Source organism: Vidua chalybeata, chromosome 1, assembly GCF_026979565.1.
Source record: "Vidua chalybeata isolate OUT-0048 chromosome 1, bVidCha1 merged haplotype, whole genome shotgun sequence".
Taxonomy (NCBI): domain Eukaryota; kingdom Metazoa; phylum Chordata; class Aves; order Passeriformes; family Viduidae; genus Vidua; species Vidua chalybeata.
The window spans coordinates 139,931,736-139,953,868 of NC_071530.1; the positions used below are offsets into that span (position 1 = coordinate 139,931,736).

Sequence of the window (22,133 nt, forward strand, 5' to 3'; positions counted from 1 at the left end):
AGACAGATATACAGGCAATGAGTAGTCAGTCAAGGTATTGCATGTGTTTGCAAATGAAAACCATGGTAGGACCACTGCAGAAGACACCTCCTCCTGGACTTTTTTAAGGAAAAGGGCGAATTTTTTTCCCCCATCAAAAATGTTGACAGTGTTCATGACCTTGCAATTTATTTCCCGTTTCCTAGACAAAATGTCCCTCTGCCCTCAAGAATTCTGCATCCTCTGTCCCTGGAGACAAAGAGTTGATGTGAGCAGGGGACCAGGGTTTGGAGCCTGGGTGGCAGATAAGCAGAAATGTGGACAGGAGGAGGGCAAGTAACAGTTTTTGAGGTTGAAACACCAGATCAGCAGCTCCCTTTCTACTTCTTGCCCCGCGCTGCATCTCCAAGGATCACTGCCAAGGCGCAGCCCGCACTACCTGGTCGGGCAGCAGTCGCATCTCCTCCCGCGCAGTCGGATCCGCTTCTCCCGCGCTCATTGCTCCTCCGAGCAGCCCGTTCTCCCGGCAGCCCCGCGCTGAAGGGAGGACGCAGGACTTTGCACCCGCGGGAAGGAGCCACGGGCATAGAGCGCTGCGCTCCCCCGTGCGCGGCCGCTTTCTGCCTCCCGGGCCGGGGCTGGCGGGGAGGCCAGCGGCAGCAGCCGCTTGGCTCGCAGCCCCCGGCGGGGAGCCGGCCCCTTCCCGTGGGGGCAGCGCCGACCCTGCCGTGTGACAGCCGGGGGGGGCCGCTGCTGCCTCGGCGAGCCCGGCTGCGGCGCGGCGGCTGCAGCCATGTGTTTCTCCGCCTGCCAGTGACACAATAACACGGGAAGCGGCGGGAGGGATCCGAGCCTGCTGTGGGGAAAAGTGACCTGAGGCGCTCAGGTGAGCCGGAGCGGCAGGACGTAGCTGTCGCTGCCCGCCACCCCCGCGAAGAGCTCCGGAGACGGGCGGGAGGCGCCCCGGAGCTGCCGGCGGGGGCAGCGCGGCCGGGGGACGGCGAGTCCCGGTCCCCCCTCACCCGGCGGTGCCGTGCCCGCAGGTCGGCGGCGATGGAGGAGGGCATGAGCAGCATGCAGCAGAAAGCGGCGGAGCTGGAGCACATGGCCGAGGTCCTGCTCACCGGCGAGCAGCTCCGGTAAGCGGTGCCTTCCTCCCGCTTTGCCGGGGACGCGTACCCGGGGTCGGCAGCAGCCCCGCTGACGGCGGGAGGGGGAGGTTTGGGAGGCGGAGGGCGAGGGTCTGTCCCCGCGGACTTTCTTTGCACCGGAGCACCTGCCCTGCTTCCATCGCGGCCCCCGGCTCCGGCCCCGCTTTCGGCAGCGACGAGGACGAGGGGCCGCAGCCGGCGCTGCGAGCCCGGGGAGGTGAAGCAGCGCACGGGGGGCTTCTGCCGCGGGCACCTCTGCTCGTGCGTGGAACACGAGGCGGCTGGGGAGAGGCTGCTGCGTCACTAAAGGCATCAAACGCTGCAGGAGAGCGGCGTCTTTAAAGATAAAAAACCACAAAGAAACCGTAAGAGATAAAGGGTCTCAGCACCCCATGGAGAGCCAAGGCGAGCGCAGGGCAGCGCTCCCGCACAGCCCGGCCGGCACTGGCAGCGGCGCCGGGCACTGACCCCGCAGAGCTGCGCCTCACTCCAAGGGACTGTTTTTATTTTGCATCAGCTGGTCCCAGCAGATGGAAGGGGATCCCTACTGTCAGTGCCAGCAGCAATTAACAGTGCTGTGTGACTGGAGTTGTGAGCAGCACAGGAGTCTTGAACAAAAATGCCTGTCTCAGTTAATTTTTAATTCTGTGGTGTATGCTGGCTGTGTATGTCAGCTGTACCTATACAGTACAGAGAAGAAAAAGTAATTTTAATAATGTCGATTTGGTGATGGACCATCTTGTGATTCAGGAAGAAAAATCTCACTATAATGTGTTATATAAGTAACTAGAAATGGATAGTAAAAATATTTTCCCAGTAGTTTTTCTTGAATTTTTAAAAAACTTTTTTCTCAGATGCCAGACAAACACTGAAAAGTGATAGAAATGTTCCCTGCTTTGGCAGATGCCATCATTGCTGCTAGTACAGATGCTGTTACTGTTTGCATCCATGAAGTAAGGAGAAGTGCCACTTTGTGATGCACACCAGTGATACTCCTGTTTGGCAAGGAAATGTTATTTTGGTGATCTGGCTGCAGTACACACCAGTGCCTCCTTCAAGCTTGAACTTTTGCTTCAAAGTAGCCTTCAGGCTGACAGAGTACACTGGCACAGGTCCTGCATGGTGGATTTGGTGCAGAGTTGAGCATCCAAGTGTCAGATAAGATTTCTGTTGTTCCTAATTTATATTACTGAAAGTTGAAGATTTCAGGCTAATACAAAATTTCTGTAAGGATCACATTAATCTTTCTGTATACCTCATAGTTAAATGTAAAAGCAAAAGCTTTGCAATCTTTCCCAAAGGAGAAACTGGGGAAATGTCATCAAATCAGGCTCCTAGAATCAGCTCATCAGTGTTGTTATCAAGAATTACATTTGTCATTTTATTTATTAAGGTATTGAAACACAGTCATCTTTTTGGGCAAGATGATTTGCAGATACAAAATAATTATTGCCTATCCTGTGAAGTTACCTATGGACATTCCTTCATGAATCTATAAGAAGTGGCTTAGATCTGCTTGGACTGGGAGTTCATGAACAAGTCAATGTGCATAATGTCTGGCTGCTGCTGAACAGGGAGATCTGCTCTTCTTCTGGCCCTTTTCCTACTACCCAGCAGTGTAGTCCCACCTCCTCTTTGTGCCTGCTCAGGTAACTTCTTGGACCTCTTGAAAGTAGACCCAATGTGGTGATTTGGTGTGTAGATTAATTTTCTAATCTGCTGACTTCCAGAAGCCACAGAAAATAGGTGTTGGGAATGTGGAACCAGGAGGAAGAAGTGGATGTGGTGGAGAAGACACATAATTTCCGTTTGGATAGCAGTGAGCTATTGGATCAGCTGGAACTGTATTGTGAAACTGCACCCAAAATTGTCTGCTTCCCCCCAATTTTTTCTTAACTTCATTCTGTTTCTCTGTTGGGATATTCTGTGCAAAGGATTTGTATTCTTCAGTTTTCCAGGCAGTAAAAGCCACAAATAAGTGATAGAAGAATGGCTGGCAGACAAGTTTTTGCCAACCCTGCATTTAAAGTTTCCCTTTTCCTGTCCAAGATAAGCGTATAATTGGTAATGCAAAATGAAAATGTGGAGTGTTTTCAGGATCAAAGGCAGTTTATATCAGCAGCCTTTGGGGCAGGCAAACAGATGATAGAAAACCAGCACACACGTGCAGTCAAGACAGCATACTGTACTCTATTCTTAGGGATGCTTACAACTGCAAGATTCCCCAGTGGGATTGATGCAGCCAGACAGGTGATTATGTGTGTATTTGGGTGAAAGTGCATGCAAGATGAGCACATAACTGAGGAGTAAAAGTGTAAAATGAAACTGTGAGCATGGTGTAACTTACACAAACCCAACCAAGTGGAGGTATTTAAAGCACTCTTGTACTAGACCAAACAGCATGTGTGTCTAAACTCAAATACTTACCAGAGCTGCTTGATTTAAATTCCTTTCGAAGTTCCTGGTGCCTGTCTTGCTCCGGCCTCAAGAGTTGCCTCACAGCTCTCATTCCCATAGGCTGTTGCAGGTCTGTCCCTCTCTGGCAGGGATCTGATGCAGTGAGGGTCAAAGTTGTCTGAGCAGCACCTTGGCAAGCCTGGCTTTGCACACTGGCAGTGCCTGTGGTGGGAATGGAAGCCCTATGCCCTCTTTCACTCCCTAGACAAGTGCACAGTGGCTGGGGGAGGGAAAGGAGTAGGACAAAGAATTTTATCCTTCTCCTTGTTCCTGTCTCTTGGTTGCTTGTGATGTGTGTTTTGCCTTTGCAAGGTCAGGAGCCTCTGCCCTGATGTGTGCAATGTCAGCTAGCACCCAGGAACTTGGCTGCTGGCACAGCTGTGACGTAAATCCTGGCCCATGGGTGGGGTGATTTATGGAAAAAAAAATGAGAGCTGTATGTTAGATAACATGTATGTTAGACAGATGTAAATTTTTATATCCAGTAGTGTCCTTTGCCTCTATACCCAGTAGCTGTCTGAGCAAATGCCTCTTACTTTTGGTTAATAGAAACATATCTTTTAAAGTGAGGACTTAGAAGTTCAGCTCTTGACGAGCCTTTAAATTATTAAGCTGACAGCTGTGAAGGAAAGATGAAGATTTCAGCAGTGTGACACACCAGCACAGACCCTTTGGCAGCTTCTGTTGCCGTGCAAGAGATTTGCAAGAGCAGGGTGAAAGCTGAGCTGGGCACGACCTGGCTGTAAGCTTTGGCATCGATGGTCCTGCAGGGCCAAACTGCAGGCTCTGGCTGCCTCACAGCTCCAGCCACCCAAAATCTCAGCTCTTCCCTTTTTTCTGCTGCAGACACCCTACAGCTGTTGAGTGGTGAGCTCTCTCATCTCAGAAGGTTGCAACAGCACTGCCCTTAAAATGTTTGGGACCTTCAGATGATCACGGGACCTTCAGATTCCTCAGGAGTGGGAGAGCCCTTGGAGGCCTCCACCCTGCTACATCCCTGCCTGCAAATCTGTGCCTGGTACTGACAGCCCTGGGGAACTGAATGTCCCTGAGCTTCCTTGGCCTTGCTGGGAGTGCCTGAAGGAAGGTGTAAAATTCACAGTCATTGTTGGAAGCTTAATAACGGCACTGCTGAAGTTGTTAAGAATTTTATCAGAAGCAGAGTAATTCCAAGCTCATTTCCCTCACGACTGAAGGCAACAGGTTGTGCTCATTTCAGCACTGTTTGGCAGAAGGATTAAAGTATTATGTCTGGGTTTGAGCACTGACTTGGAGAGAGCTGATCTTGCCCTCTGGCAACCAAAAGCAGTTTCAAAGGGCATGTTTTGTTATAGATGCTGGTTGCCTGTCTTCCAAGGTAAGGTTGTCTGAAACCTCCTCATCTGCTAATTGTTTCTTGATGCCAGATTGTCACCAAAATCTTGTGTATCTCCCAAGAGTCCCTCATTTCTTGCAGAAAATGTGCCTAGTAATTCAGGAATCCTCAGGCTTCAGTCGACTGAGCAGCAATATTTAAACACCTATTAGTGCCATTGTATATGGTGTGCAGTTCTCTGTAGTAGGTGTAATTTCAATGATGTTTAATGTTTCTGCAGACTTTTGGATTCCTCTTTGTCACCAGCTTTCACAAGAAACTACATCTTTCCCTATCCACACTTCTGTTAAATAGTTGGGTAAATAAATCTGTTTTATTTATGCACGCTTCTCTAGATGAGGCAGTGATTTTGATAGAATAGTTTTTATAATCAGCTTTGTCTTTCTTTCTACTTAGAGAAATATGAAGCATGTTTCTTAGAGATTTTTCTTTCTTTTGGAAGAGACAAAAGTTTCAACAGAAATTTATTTCCCATTTTGTCAGAGTTGGTGTACGAGTTTTGATTCGCAGAATTAAAGGTTTTACATGATAAACAGCTACACATTTTGAAGCTGTAAGACAAAAAGTTTCACTTGTCTTCCACTTTACTTCAGGAACCTTGTCAATTTCAGAAGCCATATTTGAGTGCATAACTTTCAGAGTCATTAACTTCTGAAGGGTGGCAGCACCTACAGGTTCATAACTTTTTTCTTGTTCTAAGCAATAAACAGTCAACATTTTTTTGCATGGGGGTAGGATTGAAAAGTTCATTAGCACTCTAAGGTGTAGAAAGCCCATGGCACATGACAGTGATAGTTTCTAGAGCAATGATATCAAAAAACCCTTAGTGTTAATGTATTGCTATGATACAGGATTATACAAACTGTACAGTTACAGAATTTATTCAGTGCTATCACTGTGTTTGAAAGGGTGTTAAGACTCTGGTGTAAGCTTAGACTCTAAAAGGATTTTAAGATATATAATTGTCTAGAGGTCACTTATTCTCAAGTCACATCCCTAGATCTTAAACAAACATTTGTGCCATTTGAAGAACTGACAGATTTTCTTAAAATGAGATTTTGTAATCTGCCTATTAGAGACAATCCAATTTTGTACTTCCTCCTCAGGGAATGATTGTTTTTCTACCCCTGAACACTTTTCTTGCAACTTCCTTAGTTTTTCACCAGTGGTTGCATTTCTCAAGCGCTGATTGGGTTCAAAACTAACCCTGAAAAAAGTAGTTTTCAGTTGTCTCACTTGAGAAGACCCTTGTAGGCTCACTTCTTCAGTGTGGATAGAACACAGAGATTATATCATCAGATCTCTGTGGAACAGACTCCTCCAGAACTCTCTGTACAAATAATTTCACTTCCATCAATTTGTTTTCCAGAATCAAGCAACCAAAAAAATTGTCTTTTTTCTTTGTGAGGTTTCACCAGAGTGATGCATTGAAAGAAAAGATGTCAAAAGTGAAGGTTGGTAAAGCTGCAAAATGAAGTGTTCTGAAATCAGGTTTCCCACTAACTCTACTCTATCACAACAATTTCAATTACATATTTTTATTACTATAAATTATTTACATTTTACAAAAAAAGTGTTTCTTAAATTTATATGGTCATTTTTCCTAGAGTCTTTGATTCTTTGTCCTTTCATGTGTTTCAATCTTGCCTGTTGGTACTAATTTGAATGACAAACCCCATTTGTATATGTATATATTAGATTCCTGGGCCAGGAATTCCAATTTCTCATGTCCTTCAGTACAATCTGGGCTATTCAACATTTGTAGAAATGAAGATGCAAGGCTTTATTTCCTTATTTCTTTCCTTGTAGCTATGCCTTTTAATAATTCCATTGCTGCCCTCAGCAGCTTTCCTCAAGTGAAGCTCAGAGATCAAGTAGTTAACAACGCATGTGCAAATAGTGATCGTTCTTTCACTATGTACATAAGAAGGCAAATGTTGTATGAGTGGTTTGTGCTGTATATTTTATGTATTCCATTCCAGATGGAGTCAATCATTAACTTTTGTCTCAGGTTAGCAGAGATTGGCAGGCATCCTGGCAGAGCAGACTTGTGTAAGTCCTTTTGCTAACTCAAAGATACTTTTTTCCTGTGTTCAAGGCCAGTCATCTCCTCAGAATAAATTTAAGTGTGAAGAGGTTAAACTGATGAAGAGCTGGCAAAGGGGATCAAAGGCTGGGGAAGAAGCAAGAGCTAATCAGGTTTGGTTTGTGTATCTGGTCTTTGAAGGAGAACTGTGCTGAAGCTCTGAAGGTTAATAAAGACAGAAGTGTAAAGCTTGAAGTTTCAGCAGAACCACTGGGATTTTTTGAGGGAAGGTTGCATTTCATGTGTTAATCATAGGTTGTTGGTTTTATTCTTAAGCAAGATCAGGACATGTAAACCATATATTTTAAACTATTTTAATGTATAAACCACTGGAATTAAATAGGTATTCTTGCCTTCTGGTTCCCTCCTCTCTGTTTCCCAGTTCTTTGAACTGGCTTAAGCCCCTCTGAACCATCACCATATAGTGACCTGCAGTGGGGAGTGATTAACAGAGCTTTTGGAAGGCTGGTATTTCAGTTGGGTCAGTGTTACAAACCAATTTACCACATGACCACAAAAAAGCTTTCTCTGAAGAAGTTCAGGGGGAGAAATGGGTCCTGGCTTTCCCCATGTATGGTTTGAGGCTGTGGTTTACTGATAGAGCAGATCCAACTGCAGGCTGCTACTGCCCCACTCTTATCACTTCCCTTGCACTTCGCACTGGTGTTTGTCTGGAATTAGAAGTTCAGGGAACTGAAGCAGCTGAAGCCAAATAAGAAAATATTAACTTTCTAAACAGTTTCAGCATGATGTCAGACCAGTGCCAACACTGGGGTGAAGGAGAGAGTGGGAATACATGGTCAAGTACATGGGAGAGGGAATGGTGGCAGCAGCCACTGCTGAGTTTGCCTGACCACTCCCTCAGGGCTTAATTTGCTGAATTCCCATTAAAAAATTTCAGACTCCAGTAGAAGACATTGTAAAAATGGTGTTGAGTTTAAAATGCCCAGTGTACATGCTGTTATTGGACAGGAACAGAGACTAAGTTTGACAATGTTTTGTTTTTTTTTTTTTCCAAGGCTTTTACCTTTACTTCTGCACTCTTGTCACAGTATTGTACATGAATGGACGTTCAAATACTGACATTTCATATGTTTTGAAATTTGTACTGTGCAATTTGCATGCCCAGCTTATCACCAGTGTGACAGCACTGCTTCAGAAGGCAACCCTGACCTTAATTATCAGCCTTCTACAGTTTTCATAGTTTGCGTCTTAACAGTGCCTCAATCTAGTAAATGCATTCAGACCTCAAAGGTGCAGTTGCAAATAATTAAAAAGTGTTTCTGATTGCACTTACTAATTCAGAATGAATATAGAAGCATGTTTTCACATCACAAGGGTGTAATTCTCCATTTCCTTGCAATTGTGTAGTTGGGTACATGGGCGACCACAGCTGTGTCACAGGGATTTGCAGACAGATGAGAGTTTTCTGGTTTCTGTGAGGAGCCAGGGGAAGGTCATGCTGTGGGTTTTACAGGACTGTTGATTCTATCTGTCTGGCTACTGCTGCAGAAAGGAGTGGCCCAATTCCCTTGGACTGGGGCTTCTGCTGCATGGCTGGTGCACTGCATTGGTGCATGTCTGAGCCCATGGTGAACAGTCTGGGGGGCTTGGCCAGGGTATCAGCCTGTCAAACCAGCACCAACGACCATGTAAAGGCTAAGATCAGCTGGCCTGAGGTTGGGGGATGGGGACCCCACAGAGAGATTGTCTTCTCAGGGAATCAGTTCTTAAAGTTAAAAGTACAGCTCTGTCAGTCCAGGAGCCCCTTCTCACCCCTGTTCTTGCCCTGCTTGACCCTCATTTACATGTCAGGTTTTTGGTAGAGATCATAGCAGTGCTAGACAAGATTTGGGTGACTCCATCCAAATGGATCTGTGGCTGTTTGTGTGGAGTTGCTGTCTCTATTAAGGCAGCAAGCACAGAGATGCTCACTTGAAGGTAAAAAATCAAATGACAAACTGTTACTAAATGGCTGATCAGCGCAAAAGCCTAAGAGATGGTGATAGCAAAGATGGGAGCTTGAAAGTCAATTATGGTAATACTTTTTGGTGTGACAGAAGAGGAGAAGGCAGTGGAAGGAATCTGGGAGATGGACACTGTTATTCTTCTCAAGAGCTGTGGCAGCTATATTTCCAAGCTGTAATGCTAGATAAGATTCAAACAAGATCATGTTTGTTGAGGACAGTGCATAGAAGACTTGAGGTGGAAAGTAATAGGGAAGGAGAGCTTGAAACAGAACTTAAACTTTCTGGTGGAGTGTTATAGCTGTCCTGAAAGGGACACAAGGAATCTGCACAAGGAATCTGCAGAGACCAAAGTTCTGCTGATGCAGGACTATTACATTTATCCTGTATGAATCTTATATGCTGTGCCTGGTTTGGGAAGATTCTCCCACCCCCAGCAATACAGTGGCCATCCAGCACAATAGCCTTTGACTGCATGTTACGGAGGTTTGTGTGGGTTTGCTTCCTTGCTTCTCACACTAAGTACTGTTGGGTGTTTTTTTTTGTAGTGTTTCTGTTAGTGTCCAGCTGAACAGCTGTACAACCCAGCTCTGTGGGTCTGTGTCTGCACCTCTCACCTGCCTATTGGGCCAAATGGGTTTATTGGCAGTTAAAAAGAAGTGTTTGTATGTCGTGTCTGTTGCTCTTCGCATTGTGACTTGTGTCTTCAAGGCATTGTGGCTGCTTAAAGCAGGCCTGCCTGTCCCTTTGTGTTTGTACAAGCCAGTCTTGGCCCTGATTTAAGAGGCAAAGCGAATGCAAGACATAATTACAATATGGTTAGTAAAAACAATGATTTTTTTATTTAATTCCAATGAGTATTGCAAAATATTCATAGGAAGCTGAATTTTTGAGGGTTTATCTGAGGAATCAGTCCAACATTTATGCTCATCCTCTCTGGAAGGAGAATCTGACAACACACAGCCAACACATCACTCAAAGTTAGGATTGCAAATAATGGAAATTACTTTTGAAAAGATATTAGCTAGGCATTATTTATAGCACTGATTGTCAGCAGTGGAACAATTTCCTTTCATTTTTTTCTGAAAAGATCCTTGTCTTGATAATCATACATCCTTTTCTTCAGTAGCACATAATTGTATAGCTTGGAAATTAGGGTGATATAATAGAAAGCTGTTAATTGTTTCCTGATGCTCAGGATATAATTAACTTACACTTTCCTCTAGTTGAAATTAATTTATTTTTACTAAGATGTAGAAAAAGTAACTCTTAGCTTAAACTGCTATTTAGCTGGTTGTTCAGTGCAAACAGAGGGAGATTGTCACGGGAAGAAGCTGAAAGTAGAATTATCATGTATAAATCACAAAAGACATTGTACAAATACCATTTTGAGAGTGTCTTAAAGACTTGCCTTGGACAATTATTTTCAAAACTCTTAGCATGTTAGACAAACTCACACCTTTCAAGTCTTTTGGGAAATGTTAGAAATAGGTGAGATTAAATGAGGTTAATAAGTAGATCTCAGTGACAAGAAAAATGGGTCCATAATAGGAGCCATTGGTATCATGTTACTACATGTCTAATTAGACAAGGGATGAAAATGGGCTCTTAAAACACACTGAACAAAAGAAATAAAATAAGGTTTATTAAAAGCTTTATTTTATTTTAATATGCTTTATTTTATTTTAATACACATTATTTATTTATCTTTAATTTAAGAAAAATTATGCAACTCTAAAATAGACTGCAAAAAGTTGTCTTCCTACAAGACTCAAGCCCCGAGGAGGGCTGCCTCTCAGGCTGGGGTTGGGTCAGGGCATATGATATACAAGGAGGTGCTGAGGGCTGGGTCTGCTCAGTCTAGAGAAGAAAGGCCTGGGAGATTCTTCTGGTTGCAACTACTAAAATGAGACAATGGGGAGACAAAAGGGGAGAGAATCTTCTAAAGTGCACAGGAATAGTACAAGAGGCAGTAGTCAAAATTTGCAAGGGACTTTCTAATTAGATATTTAGAAAGAATTATTGTCTGTGAGGCTAAGTAAAAAACTGGAATAGGAGTCCAGAGAAGCTCTGACATATTAAAATCTTGCCTGGACATGACCCTGAGCAACTTGTACTAACTGGTTATGCTTTCAGTATAGGTTGGACCAGATGACCTCCAGAGATCCCTTCCAACTGAATATTTTATGAAGGCATAGCATATTGTCTTCTTTAAGCTGTGATGGCTGATATTATCAGCTTTTTGTTACTGGCTGGTAAAGAGAAAATTATCCACTCAGTGACACTGATGGGCAGGCTTCTCAGAATGCCTCCTAACCTACTCCAGTGCAAAATCAGCTGGGTTAGTTTGTACCACTGCTCTCACATTGTCCAGCTTTTCAAGCAAATTTAAGGATGAGAAATGTATCCATTTCCAAATGAATCCCAAGAACTTTTGAAATCTCTCTGTTTCAACTGAGATTTTCAGGAAGATGTAAAGGTGACAACCTGACTCCCTTGACCTCAATGTCTTAAGTTAGGCTAGGATTTTACCTCAGGTCATGTGAGATTCATCAAATGCCAACATTACAACTCTTCCCTCGACCAGATTTCTTTCCAAGATGTTTGTGATCTGTAGATTCATGTCTCAAGAACTTGGGGTACAGAAACCAAAGCACACATATTTGGGACATGCTGGTTTTATAGCAACCCTTGAAGAGTAAGAATAGGGAAAAGATTGGAGACAGTGTAGAGAGTAATATGTGTTGTGGGGCCAGTAGGTCACGGTGCCAGAAATGCTGCTGGCTGTGCCGTGTTGGCATTACAGGAGGAACAGTAATCTCAGGGCCAGCCACCTGCTCCTCTTTCCCACTGCCTGCATGACACTCTCGGATACCCTCACACTGTGCACAAAGGAAGGACCAGTTTGGGAGTTTGTTTGTGTGCACACTGTGTGCACAGGTTCCTGTGCATAGTCCTGCAGCTCCAACTTTGCTTGTGGAAGGAGGATTTTCATTCACATATTGAGGGAGGAAGGTATTTGGACTATTAAAATTTTCTTCCCTTGGAGGGGTACGTCTCATCCTGTAGTCCTGCAATCAAACACATGCTTATATCAAGCCTGTGTCCTACCATTATGCCACCTATTTAAAAATAATATTTCTTTCAACACATACAAAACAATGATATTTTTGCTTTCTATATATACCATTGTGCTTTATCTCAATGTTGCAAGGCCTAGGTCCTTTAAAAATATTTCCTCATGGGGAAAATCCAATCTTCTTAGTTTTCTATAAAGTGGTAGTTTTTCCAAGTGCTATGCTTTGGGCCTACTGTATCAAGCACCACTGGTTGAAAGATAATTGCTTGCATTCACTTTGTTGGGCTACAGAGGGGCTAGAGCTGCTCCAAACTAATGTGTTAATAACTTCATCTTACTTTTTTTGATTGAATCTGTAAATCAACACCAGATGAAACAGTGTTTCCTACATGATTTCACACAAAATATGTTTGTACCCTGTGTTGCTTCTCTGATGAATACGGAACATCTGAGTTTAGATAGGGCCGGTAACAACAGTACTCCTGGGAAACATATTATAGGACCAAAGGAGGAACAAAGGATTGCATAAACAGTTCAGGAGAAGCACAATAAAAATGGAGAGAAGAATCTATTTAAACATATAGTGGATATGGAAAAGTTAAAGTGGAGTGGAAATTGTGAAATTTTGTTTGCCGGCTGAAAATTACACAGCACATCTTTTTATGTGAAATATCAGTATTCCCTCTCAGAAAATGAAAAACCTGTAGTAAAAGGCACAGAAAGGCATTGGCCACTTGATCAGTGGTTTCATGTTTTCAGGGGCTACAAGCCTTTTGCAATTTCAGCAGTTCATATCTGCACAGCCTACTTACATATGGACTGAAATATTGCATATCTTTATCTACAGTCTGGATGAGGGAATCAAGGGCACCCTCAGCAGCTTTGCAGGTGATACCAGGTTTTGTGGGAGTGTTGATCTGCTGGAGAGCACGAGGGCTTTACAGAGGTGTTTGGACTGGATGGATCAGTGTACTGAGGCCAATTTTATGAGATACAACAAGGCCAAGTGTCAGGTCCTGCATTCTGTTCTCAACCCCATACAATGCTCCAGTTGGAGTTGAGTGGCTGGAAAGGTGCCCATTGGAAAAGGACCGGGGGGCGCTGGTCAACAGCTGCTGAACATGAGCCAGTGTGTGCCCAGGTGTCCAAGAAGGCCAATGGCATCCTGGCCTGGATCAGATACAGTGTGGCCAGCAGGACCTGGGCAGGAATTGTTCCCCTGTACTCAGCACTGATGAGGCCACACCTCGAGTGCTGTGTCCAGTTCTGGGTCCCTCATTACAAGGACATTGAGGGGCTGGAGCACTTCCAGAGAAGGGCAGCAGAACTGGGGAAGGGTCTGGAGCACAAGTCTGATGAGGAGCAGCTGAGGGAGCTGGGTGTGTTTAGCCTGCAGAAAACGAGGCTCAGGGTAGACCTCATCAATCATTACAACTCCCTGAAAGCTGGGGTGGGTTGGTCTCTTCTCCCAGGTGACAAGCAATAGGACAAGAAGTAATGGCCTCAGGTTGAATCAGAGGAGGTTTAGATTGAACATTAGGAAAACTTTCTTCACTGAAGTGGTTGTCAAGCACTCTAACAGGCTGCCCAGGGAAGTGGTGGAGTCATCATCCCTGGAGGAATTTAAAAGATACGGCTCTTAGGAACCTGGTTTAGTGGTGGACTTGCCAGGCTTAAGAGTTCGACTCGATGATCTTAAAAGTATTTTCCAACATAAACATTTCTATGATTCTGTGATTCTCTCATTCAACTGGTTTTGGTTACATTCAAATGAAGACCTAATGAACACTGCACTGTGCTTTGATAGCCAGCACAAATAAAGCACTAAACCTTGCCACGTGCTCTAGCCATGCTCCATGTGCCTGGGTAGCTGCAACAGGAAGTGCCTGTGGTCTGTCTGCCCATCTGTAGTTGTCCAAACCATCTGAGGAGCAGCCATAGCCAAGCTCCAACAGACCTTCCTTTCTTCAGGCAGGTAATGTCACGGCTGGTCTTGAAGTGATGAATTGGATTAACACACAGTGTTGGGCCATTTACACCAGTGATAGGTGAATATCTGAGTTTGTGTAAAGGCTCTGTGCAGGCCTGAACCACTCAGCTCCTCTTGTCCTGTTGCCCATCTAAAGTCTATCTCTAACTGTCTGTGCAACATTTGTTTTGGATTCTAGTTGAGGCCCAAGACTATGTTTGGGGTATGCTATAAACCTAACCATGTTGTTATCATCTCAATCCAGCAGCATTCTACTGGGGCTGATGAATGTGTAAAGCTGATGCTGTTACTTGGTGAATTAGGGTCAGTTATTAAAGCAGTAAGAAGTCACATTTTGAATTTATTATCAGAGTGCATAAATACCTGCTCATTGAGCTTTCTGCATGTGTGGAGAGAGAATATTGCTTACAAGGAGAAACGGCAAACACATGGCCCAGCAATGGGAGCAAGCTGTTCAGTAGAGCAGCAGAACTTCTCTGGACGCCTTAGGGATTTATTTACTACTTTAAAGCAAAACTTCCATTTAATCTTAAGAGGAGAGGAAGAATGCTTCTGTAATATTAATCTTCTCAAAGCTTGTGAGCTTTTAACAAGGCCTAATCAAACAAGACAAGATCCTTGATAACTTCTGGACAGAAGGAACTATTCATAAAGAGTGGTTGTGCCACAGCTGTGTATCTGTTCACATCATAATATATGAGACATAGAAAAATGCTGAACTAATCAAACAAAGCAATCTCCAGGCTAGATTTTTGCAAAAGGAAAATATTTTAAATAGATTCAGTATTTAACTATGATTTTTAATAATAGATTTTTCCCTAATGATGAAGTTCTTCATTAGCCTACCAGAATTTAGGCAGTGAGCAACTTCATCCCCTTAAATAATCCCCTTAAATTCGCATACCATAATTCTTGCTGTTACGTGTTTGCATGACCTAGATAGAGATTTAAAGCAGATAGGATCGTTTTTTGCCATTAAAACATTTGTGTCAGGGAGCAATATTTTCTGTGTTTAAAAAATAAATGCAGTAGTGTTATGTTGCAAAATTGTTGAGTAAAATCATCGTTACCATTGGCATGCATTCATTTGGAGCGCAGTGTAGTCTGGGGCAGTCAGTAGATTTTCGAGACATTTTTCATTTTTTCATCTGCACATGGTCGTTTATTTTTTCTTTTTCTTTTGTCAGTGAGAACTTACTGAATGTTACAGGATTTTCTGTAAGAAGAAAATGTATAAATGAGCAGAATGTTAATTAGGATTATGCTGCTTTGTTGCCTCTAGCTGACTGGAAAGGTCATACTGGCTTATATTTTACTCTCAAAGACAAGACAACTTAAGGGAACTCAAAAATGCTGTAACACCATTTGATTCAGACTTCTAACCTATTTTGATTTATTCACTTTAATAATTACATACTCTATATTATTTCAATAAATAAAATAAAATTTTGCGCCACTATATAAAATTAGACAAATTCCAGGCTAAGACCAAGCTGACTATGACTATATAGACATGTTCTTTGCAGTAACTTCACAAGATCCCACGTTAGAGGCTGGAGGTCCCTGCAAACCTGGTGGTCTGGATCTCAAGAGGATAAGTGAATGCATGCTCTATGCATGCTGCTACCCAGCTGATGGGTTTCCTCACAGCAGATCCCCAGCTCTGTCCTGACACGGTTGTATGCCACAAAGGTTTCCTTCAGATGCTGGAGGAAAACATGCCATAGTTTGGTGTTGGCTGGCCAGTTAAATCCCCATCCTTCCAATCAGCCAGGTAAGGACTATTAGATGCTTGCACAGTAAAAATGGAAACCAGGGAACACCTTGTGGCAAAAACAAGGAAGCATGTTCACAAAATGGGGACATCTCTTGTATTTACAGCTCCTGAGCTTTGGCAAACACACAAATAATGTCTGTATATCTGCATATACACTTGTAATAAAAGCTTTGATATAAACAGCAAGTGTCTGAATATAGGCAGCATTTGAACTTTCCTTTTTTTGCTGCTGACATGAACCAGACTTTAAAAAGGCTGTATCCTGGTATAGTGCATTCAAAGGTCAGCCTCTGATATTCTTCCACCTTACACTATTCCCAAGGTTTTTTGGAGATAGCAGTGTAAATCATGTAATTATAAACCAGAGGACTGGAAGGTCATCTGAAGACTTTCACAATACATAATCCTTTGATATATTTATTATTATTACTCTTGCCTTAAGAAAGAATTAAATCTTTTCTCCAAAATTTTGTCTAATTCTTACGTTAGGATCCTTCAGCATTCCTTAAAGATTATAGACAGCAATTCTGCTCTTCTCACTTTTTGTCTAGGTAAGGCCAGACTCCCAATCTGGTATCTTTTTCTCTCTGCTCATGAGACTGGCTCGTCACTTCTCATACCAGAGTAGAGCTACATCATTGCATCTCTCTGAGCTGATCATTCTTGAATGAGATGTCATGAACAAAACACAGTACTTAGATGATGTTCTGTAGTATCAGATACAATGACATAAGCAACTGGTTTTCCCATAATTTCTGGAAACATCTCTGTTTGTAGAATGTCTGGTTCCTCTTGGTTTTTTCATGGTCTCAGCCTGTACCCAGTGAAAGTTTCACTACTGCATATTAAGCTATTTCTTACTCTGTTGCTTTTAGCCTCTGAGTTCCCAGTTTTCAGCAGAGCATTTTGTTGTTAGAGCACAGCCTTACAGTTTATAGTTTTACCTGTTCCTCCATGTCTATTTATGAACTGTGAAGGTCATCCTTTAACAATTTAATTGCCTCGAGGCAATCCAGTCAAATGGATCATTACCTTCAGTGTTTAAAAATCTGCAGCAGTTTTCCAGCTTTGTTTTACAGTCTAGTAGTCAACCACTGAATTTCAATAGACTTCTGGAAGACAGTGGAAAGAACTCCCTTGAATCATGTCTTTGGTCAGTGTAGCATCCTGCATATTGTGGTGTTGCCAGGTGGAGGAGGTAAAAAAGCATGTATCAGTGTCAAAACATGGCAGATTTTTGTTTAATTTAAAGTAATTCAATGCAAATTGCCTTTTCTAGTGAGTACTTTTACACTTACTGCTATCACAGCTTCCTTCAAAATAAAGATAAATCCTAGAAATGCAGTTATAATAAACATGAAAGAAAGGAAGCTATTCATTTAAAATGTGAACAGATAAACAAAGTTTGATGGTTTTAATACAACATATTGTATATTGAAATAATATTTCATCTCTATTCATTTTAAGATGGATTTACATATTTTTTGGAAGTGAATAAAAAATTTTGAGTCATAGCCCCAGTACAAAATCAAGTTTGTTAGCAATTGTACATAACACTAAGCATTTTATTACTCATTATCTTACCTGTTAGTTACTGGATATTTATGCTTAATGATTCTGTCATGATTCAACACAATATTTGGGTAAGAGTTTTGTGTGGAGTGGAAAACAATTGTGAAAAGCAATTGAGATATTACTGCAGTATGGTGCTTTGTTAATGATGAAGGCAGATTTTTTATTCTTGTGTTCAGGGTTGCCAAGGACCAATGAAAGAAGTCCAAACAGCTGATGCTCCTCTGAGAAGCACAGAATATCAGGGAGAAAATCTCCTGCAGGTCTGTGGTTCTTAGGCTGACAGCCATCATTCCTGGAAGGACTTTGAGCTCAGAGTTACCCATATAATGTCCCAGCAAAACAATTTATCACTTATTGACAGGGAGGGAGAAATACCAAACTATGCTCAAGATTAGGCACTTGACTGATTTCAGTTCTTCCATGGATTTCTTGGGTTATCTCTGGCACATAACAATCCCTTTTACTGTTTGCACTCCAGGCTTGTTCAGTACTGTGCTGTGTTCTGGGTGTTACAGATCTGCTCTTCCCCAGATGTGCAGAACAATGGGTGTTTCTTGTTTCTCAGCTGGTCTGAAACTTGCTGCACACAGTGCAAGTACCTACCAAGGTTAAAGTCAGCTTTGCTCTCTGGGTAAAAGAGGTGTCACCCTTGCTGCATAAGGGACCTCAGCCCGTAAATTTTTTGGTTCCCCTATCCCCTTGGCATGCCAGATGCATCCAGGAGAGGAGTTCTCACACAGCAGGGCTTTCTGCTACCCACAGCTGTTTGTGTCCTTGGTGCAGCCCCTCTTCTTGACTCCAGTGATGCAGGCCTGTAGTTGAGCATCCTATTTCCTAGCTGCTGGTCTGTCTCTCCAGGTTCCTGAATGGCAGTAGCTAGCAGGAATATCTGTAGCAGTAGAATTTGGGCTCTCTGACTTGTATTTTCCCTGTTTAGCCCATTTAGCATTTCAAAGGAACATTCTCTTCTTCCAGCCATGTTACTGAGATAAGAGGCCTGCATTCCCTGACACAAATTCAATTGATTTTCACTGACCTCCTTTGGGACCTCATTGCATCTTCCTGAGTTTGCTATCCATAAAATAATTCCTTTATTGAGAGGCATTTTTGCATAAGTCAACAAGAGCTGATGAGCTTATTACCATGTTAATCCAGTCACAGGATGTCTGTAATAACAGTTCTGCTATGGTTTCTGGTCTGTACTTTGAAATTTTGGTGGTCTTCAGTTTAGATTTGGGAAAATATCCTTGCAAAAATATTATCCTCACAGTACACATTGATTTAGTAAGCCTAAGAATATCCATGCAATGGAGACACAGAAAATTAATCTGGATACAGTTTATTGATTGATGAAGTTTATTGATTGATATAGTTGATTGATATTAGCAAGGATGGCTTGTTTTTGAGTAAAAAGTACATCGGTTCTTTTGGGGATCCACACAGTAGTATCCCATAGACTTTGACCTGCATACATTTGTCCCATGGTGCATCCCAGCTCATCCATAACTGAGTGAGAAGCACAATTATGTCTGACTTCCATTTAGAGAGGGAGGGCTGTGATTTGCTGAGTTCTGAGTGCTTCAGCCCAAAAAGTGAGCAGCCTGACTGAGACAGGCAGGCTTCCACTTTCCTTATATGACTAGGGGCAGGTGAAATAAAAACTTGCCTGTATTCTGTGTTTTCCTATTTATAAGACCCAGTTTTATGCATTCCAGCAAGACAGAATCTCTCAAGGTTCAAGTGCACAGGCAGTTGGATATATTATCCATATTTGAACACATTTTACTTTAAATTGAAATGCAAGTGAAATGGCTTGGCAGGCAGGGAGATTAGTCACTTCACAGCTTCTGTAGGTTTTATAAGGGATCTCTAGTTTTATGACAGATCAATACAAACACACAGATTTAATTTCTTCTGCAGTCTAGGGTACTATGGAGGCTGTGGCTCTGAATTTCTGGCCTGAATTTGTGGGCTGAAAGAGAGTCTCTGAGAGACATCATGTCGATTTCATCCCAGACCCTGAGCAATGTCTGTGTCTGTTCCCCAGAGTTTGCTTTGATCCCTGACAGTGTTAGTAAGATGCTAAGAGTATTGGGGATGTCCTTGTGCACCTTTGGTGCACGCTTAGTGGCCTTAGTACTTTCTGAATATATAAAAAAAAGACTTCATAAAAGAGGCAGCCACAATATTTTATTTAAAGCCACAGGGACACTGGTGAACTGTCATTTCTTTGGAAGCTTTAGGATTTCCTCTGCAATGCACCAAGAGACGGTTTATGGCTCTGTGTTCTGGTATCTCCTCACTTTGACTACATACATGGCTGTGGGCAAAAAAGGGGAGATTGTCACAGTGATGAGAACTGTTATCAGGAGCTGCTTTGAAGACACTCTTTCTAAATTTATTTGAAATGGCAGAATTCCTGCTCTCCTACAGCTACCAAAACAAAAATATCTTCATGCTATTTCCAGTATGACCCCATGTTTTAAAGGGTAATTTAGCTCCTTTGAATATCAAGTAACAGAACGAAGTGATTGCGGAGCTGAAGCATAAATAGAAAGAGGAACAGGCAGCAGTGAAATGCTGACACTTCAGCTGAGACTTGGCAAGCCCAGCTGGAAATGCTTGTCCCAGCAACACACACTGCATTCACAGAGTACCTTCACGATTGCTTCTGTGTACAAAGTTCATATCCTCACTGACCTATTTTATTTTTTTGCTGACAGTGCAAAAGTTTAGTGTAAAGGACATTTTTAGTAGTTTTTCACTGGGTGTGTATATATACACAAATGCCACCTTATACTCATGTATTTTGTAACGAATCAGGTGTGTAACTGACTTCTAAGTTTTAAATTTCAGTGGGACTTCTGCTTCTAAGTAACTGAGACACTTTAGAAAATGTGATCTTTTAGTAAGATGTCCATCTACCATCCTGTAGACAGGTCATATGCTTATGCTAGAATCACCAAACTTTTGACCTCTGGGAGGATACAGAACTGTTCTATTTCAAACAGAAAGGGGCAATTCTACCTACCAGTGGAGGATGTAGGATGTCCCTTGAGAAGAGGTGTGAAAAATCTGTCCTCTTTGGCCACCATGAATTGTCCTTATCTTTGGCAAGATGCTTCTTTTGTCCACATATGTTTCTCACAGAGGACATCATGACTAGTTTTCCTTGGAAATAAGTAAATCCTTCTCCTATAGAAGTTCCATAAATACACGAAACTTGTGAAAGAATTTTAAGATGGCAGAAACCATGCAGGGCTTTGCCTCTCTGCATATAGCTGCTAATTTTCAAGGGAATTAATACAGTTTTGTTCAGTTTACCCAAATTTGATAAAATTGTAGTGGTTCAATGAGTGCTGCCTGGCAGTGCTCTGGGATAGTCACTGCAACCAAGGGTGTTATGCAAGGTGTAACACATGAGCAGTAACCCATGAGCATGCCAGAACTCCTCAGCAGCAGTTGAGCATGCTGAGGCAGGACATGCATTGTGCTGTGACTAATTACATCATCAGTGTGTATTGTTCAATAATTAGTGAATTCTGATAGGGATTTCTATTTTAAGTGATCTCTTCACTGGTGTTTTGTTCTTCCATTAAAAAACACATTGTTTCATCCAAAGCATAGCGGACAGCAGGTTGAGGGAATTGGTTCTGCCCCTCTGCTGCACTCTGGTGAGACCCCACTGGAGTGCTGTGTCCAGCTGTGTGGTCCTCAGCACAGGAAGGACACTGACCTGTTGGAGCAGGTCCAGAGAAGAGCCCTGAAGATGATTAGAGAAAAAGAACATCCATTGTGAAAACAGAAACACAGACTGAGAGTATCAGGGCTGTGCAGCCTGGGGAAAAGACCTTATTGTGGCCTTTCAGTACTTAGAGGGGGCTTAGAAGAATGACGAGGACCAACTTTTTAGTAGGGCCTGTTGCAATAGGACAGGGGTAATGGTTTAAATTAAAAGAGGTAAATTCAGACTAGATGTAAGGAAGAAATTTTTTGCAATGAGGGTGGTGAAATACTAGAACAGGTTGCTCAGAGAGGTGGTAGATGCCTCATCCCTGGAAACATTCCAGGTCAGCATGGAGGGGCTCTGAGCAACTTGATATAATGGAAGATGTCTCTACTCATGTTGGACTAAATGACCTTCAAAGGTCCTTTTCAACCCAAACTTTGTGTGTCTGTGATTCTATGGTTCTATTACATGTACATTTCATGTGTGTGTGTGATAGTCTCAGAAAGGCTAAAAGAGGTGAAAGGGTGGAACACATGAAAGTCTTCATACCATGTTGTTTATTTAGTGTCAGGGACCAACCTGTTCCTTGCACATTTTTTTTGAGCCTTGCTAGGATAAGCATAGGGACTATATAGGATGTAGGAACTGGCAGATTAATTATTCAGAAAATTACCAGGAAGAGCAGGAGGTTTTTAATTTTTTTTTCATTCACAGAACTCAAGATTGGATAATGCTTTTTAAGGTCTATGTTAGCCAAGCACAAACTAGTAGACTTAATAGAGGGAAGAAGCTGGGTGAGATATTTGGACTGTGGTTCAGTTAATGATATGTTTTCATCCAGCATGTTGGCCTTTTCTGGGGTTGGAAAGGAAAGCCAATTGTGCAGGCACTGTCTCATAAATCCTTACCCACTGGTTTAGAAAAGAGACAAGGAACTTCAGAATGCATAATGTCCCTGGTGGAAATA

The 22,133-nt window shown here is 42.6% G+C and overlaps 1 protein-coding gene across 1 annotated transcript in view; it reads left to right on the plus strand.

Moving 5' to 3' along the window:
• The first annotated feature begins 780 nt into the window (after window positions 1–780).
• Window positions 781–22,133, plus strand: part of DEPTOR (DEP domain containing MTOR interacting protein) — a 77,876-nt gene continuing 56,523 nt past the window's right edge. The window contains exons 1-2 of the mRNA XM_053965507.1: window positions 781–865; window positions 1,023–1,118. Of these exons, the coding sequence (XP_053821482.1) occupies window positions 1,033–1,118 (86 nt within the window). The 5' untranslated portion in view covers window positions 781–865; window positions 1,023–1,032. The remainder of the gene's footprint in view (window positions 866–1,022; window positions 1,119–22,133) is intronic.